Source organism: Biomphalaria glabrata, chromosome 12 (assembly GCF_947242115.1).
Source record: "Biomphalaria glabrata chromosome 12, xgBioGlab47.1, whole genome shotgun sequence".
In the NCBI taxonomy this organism is placed as follows: Eukaryota; Metazoa; Mollusca; class Gastropoda; family Planorbidae; genus Biomphalaria; species Biomphalaria glabrata.
The window spans coordinates 22,696,209-22,711,334 of record NC_074722.1 but is presented as its reverse complement, the minus strand read 5'-3'; the positions used below and the strand labels follow the sequence as shown (position 1 = coordinate 22,711,334).

The 15,126-nt window shown below is 36.3% G+C and overlaps 1 protein-coding gene across 1 annotated transcript in view; it reads left to right on the top strand.

Annotated features, from left to right (window-relative positions):
* Positions 1-680: 680 nt before the first annotated feature.
* LOC106072746 (SEC14-like protein 2) overlaps positions 681-15,126 on the top strand; it is a 46,619-nt gene continuing 32,173 nt past the window's right edge. The window contains exons 1-4 of the mRNA XM_056006863.1: positions 681-808; positions 2,690-2,778; positions 3,704-3,773; positions 7,521-7,564. Of these exons, the coding sequence (XP_055862838.1) occupies positions 2,725-2,778; positions 3,704-3,773; positions 7,521-7,564 (168 nt within the window). The 5' untranslated portion in view covers positions 681-808; positions 2,690-2,724. The remainder of the gene's footprint in view (positions 809-2,689; positions 2,779-3,703; positions 3,774-7,520; positions 7,565-15,126) is intronic.

The following is a 15,126-nucleotide window of genomic DNA, read 5'->3' as shown; positions in this document are numbered from 1 at the left end:
CTCAGAGTCCAAACAGGTCTAATGGGTACCTGACATTAGTTGGGAAAAAATAAAGGTGGCTGGTCGCTGTGCTGGCCATATGACACCCTCGTTAATCGTAGGCCACAAAAAAAAACAACAACAGATGACCTTTATATCCTCTGCCCTATAGACCACAAGATCTGAAAGAGGAATAACTTTTTTACTATACATAAATATTTGGCTATATGTGCAACCTTAAGATAGAAATATGTGGCTATATGTACAGCCTGCAACGTAAAATGCATGGTAGATATTATTCAAACATTAAATGCTTGTTCCCATTTAAAAGTTCTTATTGAGTGATCAAGCGCGTCTGATGTTATTTTTTTTTTCAACTTATTTTCAAATATGGATAATGTCGACCTGTAGTCAGGCTAGAAGACAAGTGTAAAGGCTAACGTTTTCAACATGCGGTAGGTGTTAGTCTTAGATAGGCTTCAATGAAATGTTACTGGCAATCAAGACTTCTAAAAATGTGTCTGTATTGGGGAAATACTAATGGATAGAGGAGGGATTCAGAATTGCAATTGCCAGGGGTTTATGGGAGTTAAAAATTTAGAGACGCTCTGAATGAAGTCTTTATTAAAGGATAATATTCAAATTCAACGCGCATTAATTTATGTATTGCAATTTTCAATACGCCTACTTCTGACTCATATGCATGCAAATTTTGATGTTTCTCTTTTGCCCGTTGAAGCCTACATTTTAATGTTACTTTAAACCAGCCAGACTTTGTAGCCAGTGAAGATTTAGGAACGAACATTCACAGAGGAGAAATCGTTTTGAGGTAATGTATTCATATTTTTTTTGTATATGGAAACAAAATCATTGTGTCTTTCTTTTTTTCTCAAAGTTTGCTCAATGTTTTTTTTATATTCGTAATGTGTTTAAAAAAAACAACAAGTTTGCAAATAGGCGGCCCCCCGATGGCGCTACATGAGAAATATTCTGAATGACATCCAAGGAAACATTTTTCACACAGTTTAGTTAGACTAAAAATGTCTTTTTAAATACGAGACAGTTTACAAGGGTTAATAAAATTTTTACACGTGTTCTTATAGAATTTCATTTAATGAAACAATCCGAATAACGTCAAAGGAAAAAAATCCACATCACACAGCCTAATAAATAAATTATGTCTTTTATAAAGCGCTACTTTCATTCTTATAGCATGCTCAGAGCGCTATGGTCCAATCTCATTTGTGGACCAGTTTGGGGGGGGGGGTATCTGGGAGTAGGTTTTCTGTGCTGCCTTTAGGTGCTCAGTAAGCACAACTCCGCTCGAGTCGGGTGTCGAACCTCGAGCCCCCTTCATATGTAGCGAAGCCAATCAAAGTTCAAGCATACTTGGCCTCTCGACCACGCTTCCTAATTGTAATAATAATAGCAAAGTCTTCATTTCAGAGGAAAGCATAGTTGTTGTTTTTTTCTTTGACGCCATTCGGAATATATTCTTTAAATGAAATACTACTAGAACATGTGCACCTATGTGTATTAACCCTCGACAACTCTCTCATGTTGAAAATTATTTTTTTTTACTCAAGCCTGGCCGTGTGACGTATTGGATTTTTTTTCCTTTGACGTTCATTAAATGAAATGCTATAAGAACTCGTGCGCCAACTTTAACCCTTTAGCTATCTCTTGTTGAAAAAGACATTTTTAGTCTAACTAGGCCATGGGGACAACGGCTTAGTTTGCACGATATACGTAAAAAAAAAGTACGGTTTGCTTAGTCATGCGAAACTGCACTTATCCTTAATCTTTGGAATCGAAGACACAAGTATTATTAATAGGCCGTTAAATGTAGTGGATTTTTTTCCTTAGTCGTCATTCGGAATATTTCTTATGTTTCGTCTATTGAGGGCCACCCCTGAGTTTGTGTGATAACACAAACTCTATTTGTAATTTTGTTTCTTTTGTTATTTTTAAACACAATTCACTTTCTTATATTAATTTCTGTTCTCATTGAGTTTTGCATTCCTCCAGGCATCAAATGTAGGTCGCAGAAAGAACATGACAATCTGAAGTTTAGTTAAATTTTAATTAATTCCATTTTATTCTGTAAAAAATAACGTTGAAAAGTATATCTCAGGCTATTACTTTGAGTTTCTTTTCTACACTAAACATTTATTATTATTATTATTAATGTTATTTTTATTATTGTTATCATTATTTACCAGGGGCGGACTGGCTATATGGAAAAAAGGGGCCAACGGGCTAATGCCCGGTGGGCCGGTACCAAATGAGCCGGTCTGGTCGCGACCAAAGAAAAAAAAAAATTCAATGCAGACAACTTAAAAAAAAAAGTGACAGCAGCAAGCTGGGCCTAAATTCTTATTACAATTAATTTTGTTTGAAATTCAATAAGAATGTCACTGTACGTATTATCATTTGCAAAACGTTAGACCGTACTTTCTGCTATGCACGAGCGCATGGACTGCTTTGATGTCTTCGTGATTGTGTTTGGCCTAATCATTTTGCTGGTTGGCATGGCACTCCCATTTTTTTTTTATCCTTCCCTCCCCCGTCTTTTAATTAAATTCATTCAGAAATAATTTTAGATTTAGATCCTAATAAAAACAGCAGTTTTCAACACATATGATTTTTGTTTTTAGATAAAAATGATAAATGATAAAAACCTTCAAATATTTCATTTTGTTTTCTTCAGTATTTAAGGTATTTAGTGAAAAACGAATTTTCAAAATGAATGAACACCTGGAATCTCTTACAGATAAACAAGCATCTATTTTGGTACAGGTAAGATATCTTGGTGCAATTTGTTTGTCTGTTTATAATAGGTAAAGATATGTATGTATCTATATATATATATATAATTCTCTTCTTCCCTCAACGATTTAAACGAGTAGTAAGGAGTAAAGGAAAGATCACTCTGCGGATAGTCCACGAGAAAACAAGAGGGGGGGGGGGGGAGAACACGTAGTCACAAAATAGCAGGGCAGGACCGTTGTAATATCACTCTTTTTATTTCTACCTCACGTTAAAAAAAAAGGGGGTGGGGTGTGAGTAATATACTCTGTAGTAACTATCGAAGCGACAGAGCACGCTCAAGAGTTTGGACTCAATGGAAAGATCACTCTTTTATTTTTTTTATTATTGCAACTCGGACGGAGAGAGTTATCCTAAGTAACCAAAGAGTGAAAAAAAAAAAAAAGACAATTTTCGTCTGTATATTTCAGGAGATTTGTATGAGTTTTCATTTTTTTTTTATAATTTCCGGATATTTCCAGGACTTTTTCGTTTATTTTGCAATTTCAGGAGATTTCCAGGACCTCCTGTTAAATCGACAGGAGGCCGCGGGAAATCTGTTATAAGTTATAAAATGGTTTAATTCAATAATTTATACACCTAAAATTAGCGCAGGTCCTATAAAAGTGCTGGGCCCACTGCAGTCGCATAGGTTGCAGTGGCCCTGCAAACTATCGGGGTATGCTACGCCGCCGGTCGACTAGTTCGCTATATTTTTTTAAATTTTTGTTTTGTTGAAGAGAATGGAGCTTTTTCCACTTAAAGTTGATTGCACAATGAAGTTGAAAACACAGATATAAATCTGTAGAGATGCCAAATGGATCGTAATAAAATCTTTAATTGAAACATTTGAACTATGTAACATTGATGAAGGAAGCTAAACAACAATGATGTTTTTTTTTTGTTTTTTTTTTAGTTCCGGCAAAATGTCTGCGACTTATTAAAACATCATCACAATGACAACTTCCTGTTGAGATGGTTACGAGGTCAGATTTACTTTTTACAAAGCTTCTATCAACTCACTCTGTCTGTCTATATGTCTGTCTGACTAGTCAAAAGTTTGTACACGTTACTTCTCCTATACTCAATCTCGGATCAAGTTGAAATTTCGCACATTTATTTCTTGTGCCTGACAAAACAAGAATCCATAAAAAAAAACCACAATTATTTCATTAACTATTGGTAATTAATTATATTGTTTGGTATCGAACTAGGGAAAGAAATCGTACTTGACATTTGGTGGTATAAGTTGAATTAGTTTAGACCTCTTGAGCCCTGAGCTCAAATTGAAGTCGTATATTTTTTTTTATGCATTTATTATATCCTATACTCTAATCTAAGCAATTTTTGTATGTATGTATGTATTTATGTCTATTCATGAATGCATATATTTATATAGGCCTACACATTTTATTTCGAAACGGATGTAAAGATTTTCTTGAAAATTACAAGGTCTATGCATATCTATGAGAAAAAAAAATCTTTTCTTTTTTGGCCACATTGAGAAATTTGGAGGTCAACCGTAATATTGGTTTTCAAATCTTTTAGTATCGTAAAATTAATTTTGGCTAGAATATTTTATAATGAAACATTTTCCGAATTACGTCAAAGGGAAAAGCCATGACACAGTTTACGTCACTCGGCTTACATCACTACACTTAAACATTTCTTTGCAAGCACGAAACAAATTTAATGAATCAGTAGGCCCAATTAAACATTTGCGCACCATCTTATTGTAGGTTCTATTAGACTTATCATTATAGTAAAAGTCACCGACGCGGCTCTTCGCTATTAAAATGTAAAAAAAAAAAAAAAAAAAATAATCAAAACACTTTAATCAAAAATATCTCGGCAAATTTTATTACATTATATATATTTTCTTCCCTAGAAAATCATTAAACATGAACGTCTGTAATAGCGGTGCTCGTTTAATAGAACTAAAATAATAATGCTTGTAATTATTTCTAGGTAGAAGGAGATGTGTGTAGATTTGGAAGAGTAATTCTAATCTTACTTTTTTTTATTAGAGTTTTAAAAAAGACCCACATGTTTATGAATTGCATTTACTTTCATCATGAATATCTTTTTTTACAAAGCTGATATCAACTTACGCTGTCTGTCTCTTTTTTTGTCTCCGACAATCGAGCTGAAATTTTGGAAAATGACTTCTTTTACCTGACAAAACAAGAATCAATAATAACAAAAATTCGCTTATTAGTTAATTAACTATTGGTAATTAATTATTTTGTTCGGTATCGAACAAGAGAAAGAAATCGTACTTGACTGAAGTGGTAAAATAAGCTAAATTAATCCTCTTAATAGGTCACTGCTTTAAAGTTTGAAACTAATAATTGTTAACTAAAAAAACTTTTATTTTCATAAGCACTTCACTAGTACAGTGGTTAGTAGCACTATGTCGGTTTGAGGAGATTTGAGCCCTGAGTTCAAATTCAGGTCGTTCCCCCTTTTTTAAAAAATGCTTTTAAAAAGCGATTACGGTAACATTCATCCAGATACTTCTCCTTTCTCTCCCCCCCCCCCCCTTTTTTTCTTTCCCAACTGGATAAACAAGTGATAGGATCATAGAGTATTTTATACGAACTTCGCTTTAAAAAAAACAAAACATTTTAATAGCGCGCAGTTTTTACATATCTTCATTATACGCTTGGCAACAATACAAAGTAGACTATACATAGAGGCCTGATGTAAATCTAGATTTATATTTAAATGTATTAATAATTTGAACAAAATTTACATTTGTATCTAGATTCTATATCTAGATCCTAGATCTATTCTATATCTAGTCTTGATTCTAGATCTAGTCTGGATTTTACATTTAGTTCTAAATCTAGTCTAGACCTAAATTGTCCTAAATCTAGTCTATTTTCTAGTTCTAGATCTAAATATAGTCTAGATCTTGATAGAAAGAGATATAGATTAGGGGAAAAAAAGAAAGAGAAAAAAGTAAAATATTTTTAGATGATGCCTAGAAGGATGTCTGCCTGGTCGTGCGGTTTGCGCGCTGGACTGTCGTTCGGATTTATCGACGGTCGAGGGTTCAAACCCTACCCGCTCCCATCCCCAGTCGTCCCGCGGGAGGTTTGGACTAGGAAGTAAACTATCTTCAACTCTGAAGGAACATCCGAAACATGTAAAACATTTTACAAGTCTCTACAAAAGGCTTATCTCCCCTTAGCTAGTACTGTCTCTATCTCTATCTCTATTTACAGACTGCTATAACGAAGACATGTTTATTTACAAACTGCTATGACGAAGACAGGTTTATTTACAGAGTGCTATGACGAAGACATGTTTATTTACAGACTGCTATGACGAAGACATGTTTATTTACAGACTGCTATGACGAAGACAGGTTTATTTACAGACTGCTATGACGAAGACAGGTTTATTTACAGAGTGCTATGACGAAGACAGGTTTATTTACAGACTGCTATGACGAAGACATGTTTATTTACAGACTGCTATGACGAAGACATGTTTATTTACAGACTGCTATGACGAAGACAGGTTTATTTACAGACTGCTATGACGAAGACAGGTTTATTTACAGAGTGGTTTCACTAAGACAGGTTTATTTACAGAAAACAAAAGCCAACAATAATGAATAAATGAAGTGTAAGAGTTTGTTAAATTTATGCCAAACTATTCATTGCCATTATTGCACACGTAGGCCTACATGTGTGTATCAATATTTACAATTCAGATTTTTTTTAGGAACCAACAAAATATATTGGTCTTGATTTGTCATTTGTATGCTATCACAATCCAATTCAGACTAGCCTGTTCGTCTTCTGCCCAATAAAAAAAAGTGACAAAAGACAATCACATGAATGTTTATTAAAATCTAGACCATTTGTTAAGAGACCGACACATTTATTTAGGTAACTTCAGCAGCCTCGAAGTTGTACATTGCAAGCTAAAGTAAATAGTTTGACAAGACTATCAAAAGGTGTTTTTGCTGTATGTGTATAAGACGATGATTAGATACGTATGAAGGACCTGTGGAAGTTTTTGTTAGTAACATTAACAGATACAAGAGAAATTATATCTTTTGATTAATGTATTTCATTCCATTGTCCTTTTTATTTGTTTTCGGAGATTACAAATAATATGACTGTGCTCTATTCCAAGACTTTCTAAAGTCTCTTTAAAAAATCTTTTTTTTTTTAATCAATAATGGTATTTGCATATCTCTGCATTCATCAAGAATGACAAGTCCCCCTGCACTCTGTTCGAGCAGACGAAAGACGAGTCAGAAATAGAGACTCTATGCACACTATGGTCCATGTGTTTAGTTTCAGAGTTCAGAGAGATCAATTGCCTCCTTTATTTCATGGCAGATGACCCTGTGACCCACGAGGAGCCACTATATTCCAGTTCCATTGCAGATACTGGTATTCTCCAGAGCTGAAGATTAACTTGAGAACTGTACTTACAATAAGCAAGCCTACTTGGCTGCCTTCACCAGTTCTATTGAACCCTAAAATGTGTCAAAACTGTCGCGACTCAAAACAGAGCAATAAAATGATCAACAATAATGGACCTTCACGGCAGTGGGCTTTAAAAGTAGATATTTAAATAGAATCGGAGACCAACATTACTTACGTAGGGCATCATGCACTAATCACCGTACGAGTTTGTTGAAGGTTGCACAAATTGAAACATGCAACATTATCTCCCTTCTTTAATTGATATTTAAATATTTTTTGTAGCCACAAAGTTTGATGTGAAACAGTCAGAAGCTTTGCTGAGAACAGTGAGTACATTGACTTTAATGAAACATATGTAGTCGAAATAAAAGTAGTATTTATCTATTTATTTGTCAAGGGTTAGCAATACACATAGCCCTACATTATTGGCCTCCTTCAGTCGTAGAACGATTATGGTTCATCTCAGAGCACACTTCCTCATGTAGCTGTGGAGCCCTATTTCGGAGAGACACTCCCGTTCACAGATATCACAGGTTAAGGTGGCTTTTGCTTCGGTGGTAGAGGAGCTGGCCGTTTTTCGGATTGTACGTTTTTCTTCCTGAGCTGAGACCCATGTATTTTCACTGTCCATAGCTTTCTTGGTCACTGTCTCTCTCCATCTGTTGCAGTCTAGAGCTATGTCTTCCCAATTGTCAGTATTGATGTTCACTGATTTAAGGACACGTTTTATTACATCTATGTAACGGAGTTGGGGGCGACAAGTTTTTCTTGTGCCTGTCGCGAGTTATCCATATAGGATGACTTTCGGGATGCGCTTGTCCTCCATCCGGCGAACATGTCCAAGCCACGGCGTTGTCTGAGGGCTGTAAAGATGCAGGGAATACCTGATCGCGCAAGGATCTCAGCATTGCACACTTTTTCTTTCCATGTGACATTCAAGATCCTACGGAGATATCTCAAATGGAATGAGTTCAGTTTTCTCTTTTGCTTTGCGTAGGTGGTCCATGATTCACTGCCATACAGCAGTGTACTCATAACGCATGCCTTGTAGACTTCCATTTTGGTCACCGTAGTTAGCTTATGATTTTCCCAAACTCTTGGCCTGAGTCTAGCGAAGGTCGAGGCAGCCTTCCCTATGCGATTTTTTTTTATCTCCGCTTCTAGAGACAGGTCATCTTTACTTGTGGATCCCAGATAGCAGAATTCGTTTACGGCGTCCAGCTTGTTATCGTCTATGAGGATGGAGGGTGGTGCTGTAGCAGGTGGTCCCATAACATTTGTTTTCTTCGTGCTAATAGTCAAGGCATATTCTTTACTGGCCTGAGAGAAGCGGGACATTAGTGACTGAATTAACCCTACATAACACAACATATATATAAAATGAAAAAGTATAAAAAAAAGTTTGTCTCGTGGGCGTAGTAAGGATTTTTTTCGGGGCCAAAGAATTTTATATATATATCTATTATCTCTATATCAGGGGCGGACTGGGTATCAAAATCGGCCCGGGCATTACCATATAAACCGGCCCATAAATAGCATGTCATATATTTTCGGTGTGGCGGGGGGATTTGAAACCCCCTCCGCAATTTATATATATATATTAGTGTGTGGGTGTATGTAATTAATCTTCATTACATTCTTATCTTTCATTCTTTTAAACGTTTTTTCTACCCTAGAATACTCTCTTCCTATAAAAAGTGAAAGGCAGTACACATCGCCAAGGGACAGCTAGGGAGTCTGGGGGAGCGCTCTAAGCCCCAGATCCAAGCATTATTTCCGTTATTTTAAGCTTTACAAAATGCATTTTCTGAGGTATCTACAGTGCAATTAGCCAGCGACTCTTCCGCTAAAAAAAATCAAAAACTAAATCTTCTATTAACTGGAGTCCAGCGACTGGTAGAAAATGGTAAAATGCTTTAGTTTTGTATTAAAACGGGGGGGGGGGACCACATACCCCTTTTGGCTACGCTCATGAAATTTGGTGACTGTAGTTTGCTTAAGTTGGCTGCACTGAGGAAGTAAGTAAAGTTTCCCTTTCAGACAATGAGGTCTGAGGCCAGTGATGGTTTGAACTCCTCCCCTCTCGTCTACGCCCATGTGTTTTATCATAGGTGTAAGCCTAATTCTATTCAAAATATATAAAGTTTGATAACGCATCGAAAACTGGATGTATGCTTTCGTAGGCTTATATAATGTATTCTATTTATACATGTATGTAGTCTCAAAACTATCAACACTACAATAGCAGCCTTAATGAGTTTCAAACTTTTTGGTATTACTTATAGATTACAGACGTTTCTTCAAAAAAAAAAAAATAATTAGGTCCTACATATTTCACTATGCCGATCTAGTCCTGTATGTTGATCTGTGACTTAAAATATGCTAAATCATTGGTTTTCCTGGCTGACTCAGGCAACCCATTCCTTTAAAGGGATATCACCACAAATACAAAACTAGGGGTCTATCGAGCCGTCATCCTCCCTACATTGCTCTATGCCTCAGAAACATGGATAGTGTACAGTTAACATGCAAAGAAACTGAATCACTTCCACATGACGTCTGTGAAAAATACTGAATGTCAAATGGCAAGACAAAATACCAGATACTCAAGTCCTTCAAAGAGCGGGTCTGCAAAGCATCCACACAATGCTGATGCTGTCACAGCTGCGATGGGCAGGATACGTATGCAGAATGAAAGATCACCGCATCCCTAAACGACTCTTGTATGGCCAACTAAGCGAAGGAAAGCGCTCGCAAGGTGGTCAAAGAATGCGCTTCAGGGACACCCTCAAAGCTTCTCTGAAGGCGTTCAGCATTGACCCAGCCACCTGGGAGACAGAAGCACATGACAGAGAATCATGACGTCGCGCTGTGAAAACCGGCGCACAGGTTGCTGAGGAAAAGAGAACAATGCTGGCAGAAGAAAAACGCCAGAGAAGAAAAGCAAGGCCAATGACAATAGCTCCAGCTGGAATAACCTGCCTAGTGTGCGGCCGAACATTCCGGGCTCACATAGGTCTCACCAGCCACACGAGGAGACATAAAACCCAATGCAAAGCCCTCAGCCCCCTGGATGACAAAGTGGTCATAATCGAACTACGATGGACGAACTAAATATATATATATATATATATATATATATATATATATATATATATATATATATATATATATATATATATATATATTCCTTTAAAAGGTAAGAGAAAGCAGAACGGTTAGAGAGGTACTTCTAAATGTGAAAAGCTCTTGCTTCGTCCTAGTACAGTCTCAAAAACGCGATTTGTATATGAATATATTATTTAAAATATAAATGATTCTAAATCTTCTTTCATTAAATATCGGACGTGACAGCGCTATATAAATTATTTTAATTACTGTAATAATTTTCGTTATTAATGACTTCATACTAAGCATAAGTTAGCCATTAATCATAACGGTATTGGATTGATTTAGATGTAGATTTATATTTTAATTAAATAATATTTTTTTTGTAAGCTTTAAGTGTAGTATTTTTAGATCTATGTTATTAAAAATAAACAAATAGAAACTTACTTTTTCTTTTCAAATCGCAGAAAGTAGAGCTTTATACCCATATTGAGCTATGAATAAGTTGGGTGGTTTGCAATTTCGCGGCTGTGTGTCTATTAAGTTTTGTTAAAGAGCTAATTGACTCCCCTTTTGCCGCGTTAAATCAATGTTTTCTAACTTAACCTCTCCCATCCCTCTTTTTCGTTAACTTTCATGGAACCATTAAAAAACGGGGGAGGGAAGGAGCAAAACAAAAATAGGAGTGCCATGAAAGGCCCAAGCCGACCAGCAAAATGATCAGGCCAAACACAGTCTCGAAGACATCAAAGTAGTGTTGAAGGTCATGCCGCTCGTGCATAGCAGAAAGTACGGTCTAACGTTTTAAAAATGATAATAGTTAAATACGTACACTGTATTGTGTAATTCTTAAAATTATATTCTTGTTGAATTTCAAACAAAATTAATTTTAATAATAATTTACAAAAAAAGAAAACATATTCAGGCCTTTGTGTCTTGTTACTGTCACTTTTGTTTTTAAGTTGTCTGCATTGAATTTTTTTTCTTTGGTCGCGACCAGACCGGCCCATTCGGTACCGGCCCACCGGGCATTTGCCCGTTTGCCCATATAGCCAGTCCGCCCCTGCTCTATATATAATTCTCTTCATGGCTCAACAGATTGGACATCAAGAATTACAGGAAAGATCACTCTCTTATTTCTACAAGTTGGAATAGTTACCCCACGTATTTTTAGCGGCGAAAAAAAAGAGGGGGGGGGGGGGGAAACAAGTAATCTACTCTGCATTCACCCGTCACTAAATAGCAGGGCCGGACTTAATCATTGTGGGACCTATGCCAAACCAATTTCGCGCGGCCCAGTTTGGGTAGGGATACGGATAATTAGTGAAAATTAAAAGTTTGTATTAAAATTAAATTCGTTTTTGCATTTTATTTATTCTTTACTACGTAAAGAATTACTTTACGAGCCTTACGTGTAGCGAAGTAATACAGTATGCCATAAAAAAATTTTGTCCTGTATAGATCACGCTCAATAGCAAGAATTACCAAATGTTTCAATCTGTCTTCGAGAATTATTGACTTCAAGTAATTCTTCATTGGTTTGAGGCGCGAGAAGCTTCTTTTACCAGATTCCACAATTACTGGTGTTAATTATGATCTAGGTTCACAGTCAGCAATAAACAAACAACAACCAATAGTGTCATGGCGGAGAATGATACTTTATTATATTGAACGCGTGCACCTTTGCGCACCATATCAACATCCCCTTTTCTTTAAAAAAAAATAAAAAAAAATAAAACATTTCGGGGAGTATCATAGAAAAAAAATAAAACAAAACCACAACATAAACAACTAAACATAACATACATGTATACGCTTCAATCAATATGAAACATATCACATTTAAAAATCAACATTCAATAGTTCATTAAGACACATAGTCATTGAATCTTGTCGGTTTCTTCAACTGATCCCTTGGTCGCAGGGAATGATGAGTTGATGAGTGGCGAACGTGTTGATCCTGAGTTCTATTGTCCTGTATGTTGTTATCAGTATCGGGAAATATATCTTCTTCTGTTTCTCTGTTCGGGTTAATATGCACTCTGTTTCTTTGATACACTGCACCATTGTCACCTCGAATAATGTAAGCTCTCTGATTGACTTGAGACTGGATTCTTCCACGTCTCCATGTAGGGTCATTAGGAGATTGGAAATAGACCATCTGTCCAGTTTTCAGCTGACTTAAATTTCTTGACCTCTTATCATAAGATGTTTTTACACTCATCTGACGTTTTTCTTTCCTTCTCATAATGTTCTCTTGACATGTAGAAATCTTAATGTTACTCCTTTTGTTTGGTATCAGTGTTCGAGTCATCCGACCAAAAAACATCTGAACTGGGCTTAGATTTGTGTCTTGCCTTGGAGTATTTCTAAATTCCAGAAGAGCTTCATAAGCATCTGACTTTGATTCTCTAGATTTCTTCATTATGTTCTTCAAAATTTTAACTGCTGACTCAGCCTTTCCATTGGATTGATGGTGTCCTGGAGAAGATTTCAAATGAGTCACTCCCCATTCCATCATAAATTTGGAAAAATATTCCGATGTGAACTGAGGTCCGCTATCAGATATACAAACTTTGGGCACCCCATATCTTGCAAATAAAACTTTCAGTTTCTTTATAATTGCGTGTGTTGTTGTCAACTGCATGTTTTCTACCTCTATGAAATTTGAATAATAGTCCACTATGGCTAGATATTGTTGGTCACACATTTGAAATAAATCAATTCCAATCTTGTCCCACGGATTAGAACCTATTTCGTGCTGTATTAATTCTTCTCTCTGATTTGCTGGTTTATTTTTCTGACAAATGTAGCATGAGTTGGCTATTTCCTGTATTCGAGCTGATAATCCAGGCCAGAAAACTGTTTCTTTTGCTCTTCTTTTCATTGAGTCTACTCCCAGATGTGCTGCATGGAGTTTTTCTTCTATTTCCTTGCGAAGTGATATCGGTATGATTATTTGTTCTCCTTTCAACAAGAGTCCGTCTTCGTATGTTAACATGTCTCTAAGTGAAAAATATTGTTTGAGTTCAGGTAAACTATTATGTTTGTCTGGCCATCCATTTAGGATATACTGAATAAGTGTTTGCAATGTTCTATCTTTCTCTGTCTCGATTCTGACTTTCTCCAGCACTGCATCTGGTATTGCCAGTCCCACTGTATTGACACAAACATCAGGGATATCACTCTTTTCCTCTGATGGGTCTCTACTCAAAGTATCAGCTATGAACAAATTTTTGCCTTTGACATATTGAAACTGGATATCGTAACGATAAAGACGCATCATTAGACTTTGTAGCCTTCTCGGAGAAGAACTGAGTGGTTTTTGAAGGATGTTTTCCAGTGGTTTATTGTCATTCTGAACTATAACTGTCCTGCCATACGTATACTGGTCAAAACGTTCCAAACCAACAACCACTGCTAACAATTCTTTTTCAATCTGTGCCCATCTTTTCTGAGTATCAGTTAATGATCTAGAAGCATATGCTATTGGACTGCCATCTTGTAATAACGCTGCTCCTAACCCATTTTGGCTACTATCTGCTTGTAATGTAAGCTCTTTGTTAGGGTCAAAATATATCAATGTGCCATGAGTCGATATTTTCTGTTTTATCTTGTTGAAAGCTCGTGTGCATTGATCAGACCAAACAAATGGTGTGTTCTTTCTGACCAACTCTGTTATGGGCTGTAAATCTGTCGACAAGTCTGGAACAAATCTTGCAAGATATTGAACCATGCCACAGAATCTTCGGACTGATGAAATATCTTTTGGAGCATTCAAACTCAAAATCGCAGATACTTTGTTCGGGTCTGGTTTTATTCCTGCTTCTGTAATAAAATTAATTTCAGCTGTTCTAAAAACAGACTTTTTATGGTTCAGTTTAATCTTCTTTTCTTGACATCTCTTCATCAGCTCTCTTAGGTTAATATCATGATTTCTGAGTGCTTCTTCTTTCGTTCTTCCTCTTCCTACCACTATAATATCATCAACGTAATTGAAACAGCCTTTCAGTCCTTCTAGTGCTAGATTTAATCGTCTCTGAAAAATTTCTGAACTCACTTTCAGTCCAAATGGTAATCGTTTCCATTTGTATCTACCAAAAGGGGTTATCATTGCTGTCAAATTAGATGACGCTGTGTCTAGTCTGACATGCCAGAAAGCTTCTTGCACATCCAATTTGCTGAATATTTTGGCATCGTTCAAATCTGCCAATATGTCATCTAAAGTAGCAAGATTATAGAATTCCCTTAGTAAAACTTTATTCAGGGCTTGTGGATCTCTATGCAGATCCTAATTTTTCCATTAGCTTTTTCCACAATTGCCATCTGACTCACCCACTCTGTAGGCTCTATCACTGGTTCTATGATTCCTCTCTGCACTAGGGTCTTTAACTCCTCCTTAACTCTTTCTTGTAAAGCAATAGGGATCTTTCTACACGGCAGAACCTTGGGCTTAATGCTGCTATCAATCTTTAAAGACACTTCTCCTAAGTCACCCAAATCACCAGTAAACTTTGGACTACGGTCTTCTTCTTGGTTATTCACTACTGATGCTATGAACCTATCTTTATTGACTTTGATTAACTTCATTCTTGTTAAAGTTTCATGACCTAGAAGGCATGCTAGATTATTTGGTACAACTATATATTCCACCTCAAATGTTTCGTTAGTTTTCTCATTTCTCGTCGTTAGAGTGGCTTTCCCTAAGGGTCTCATTTCAGTCTTATTCCACATTAGTAATCTTTGCGTTGCCTTTTCTAGCTGATTCTCGTCCCGAGAC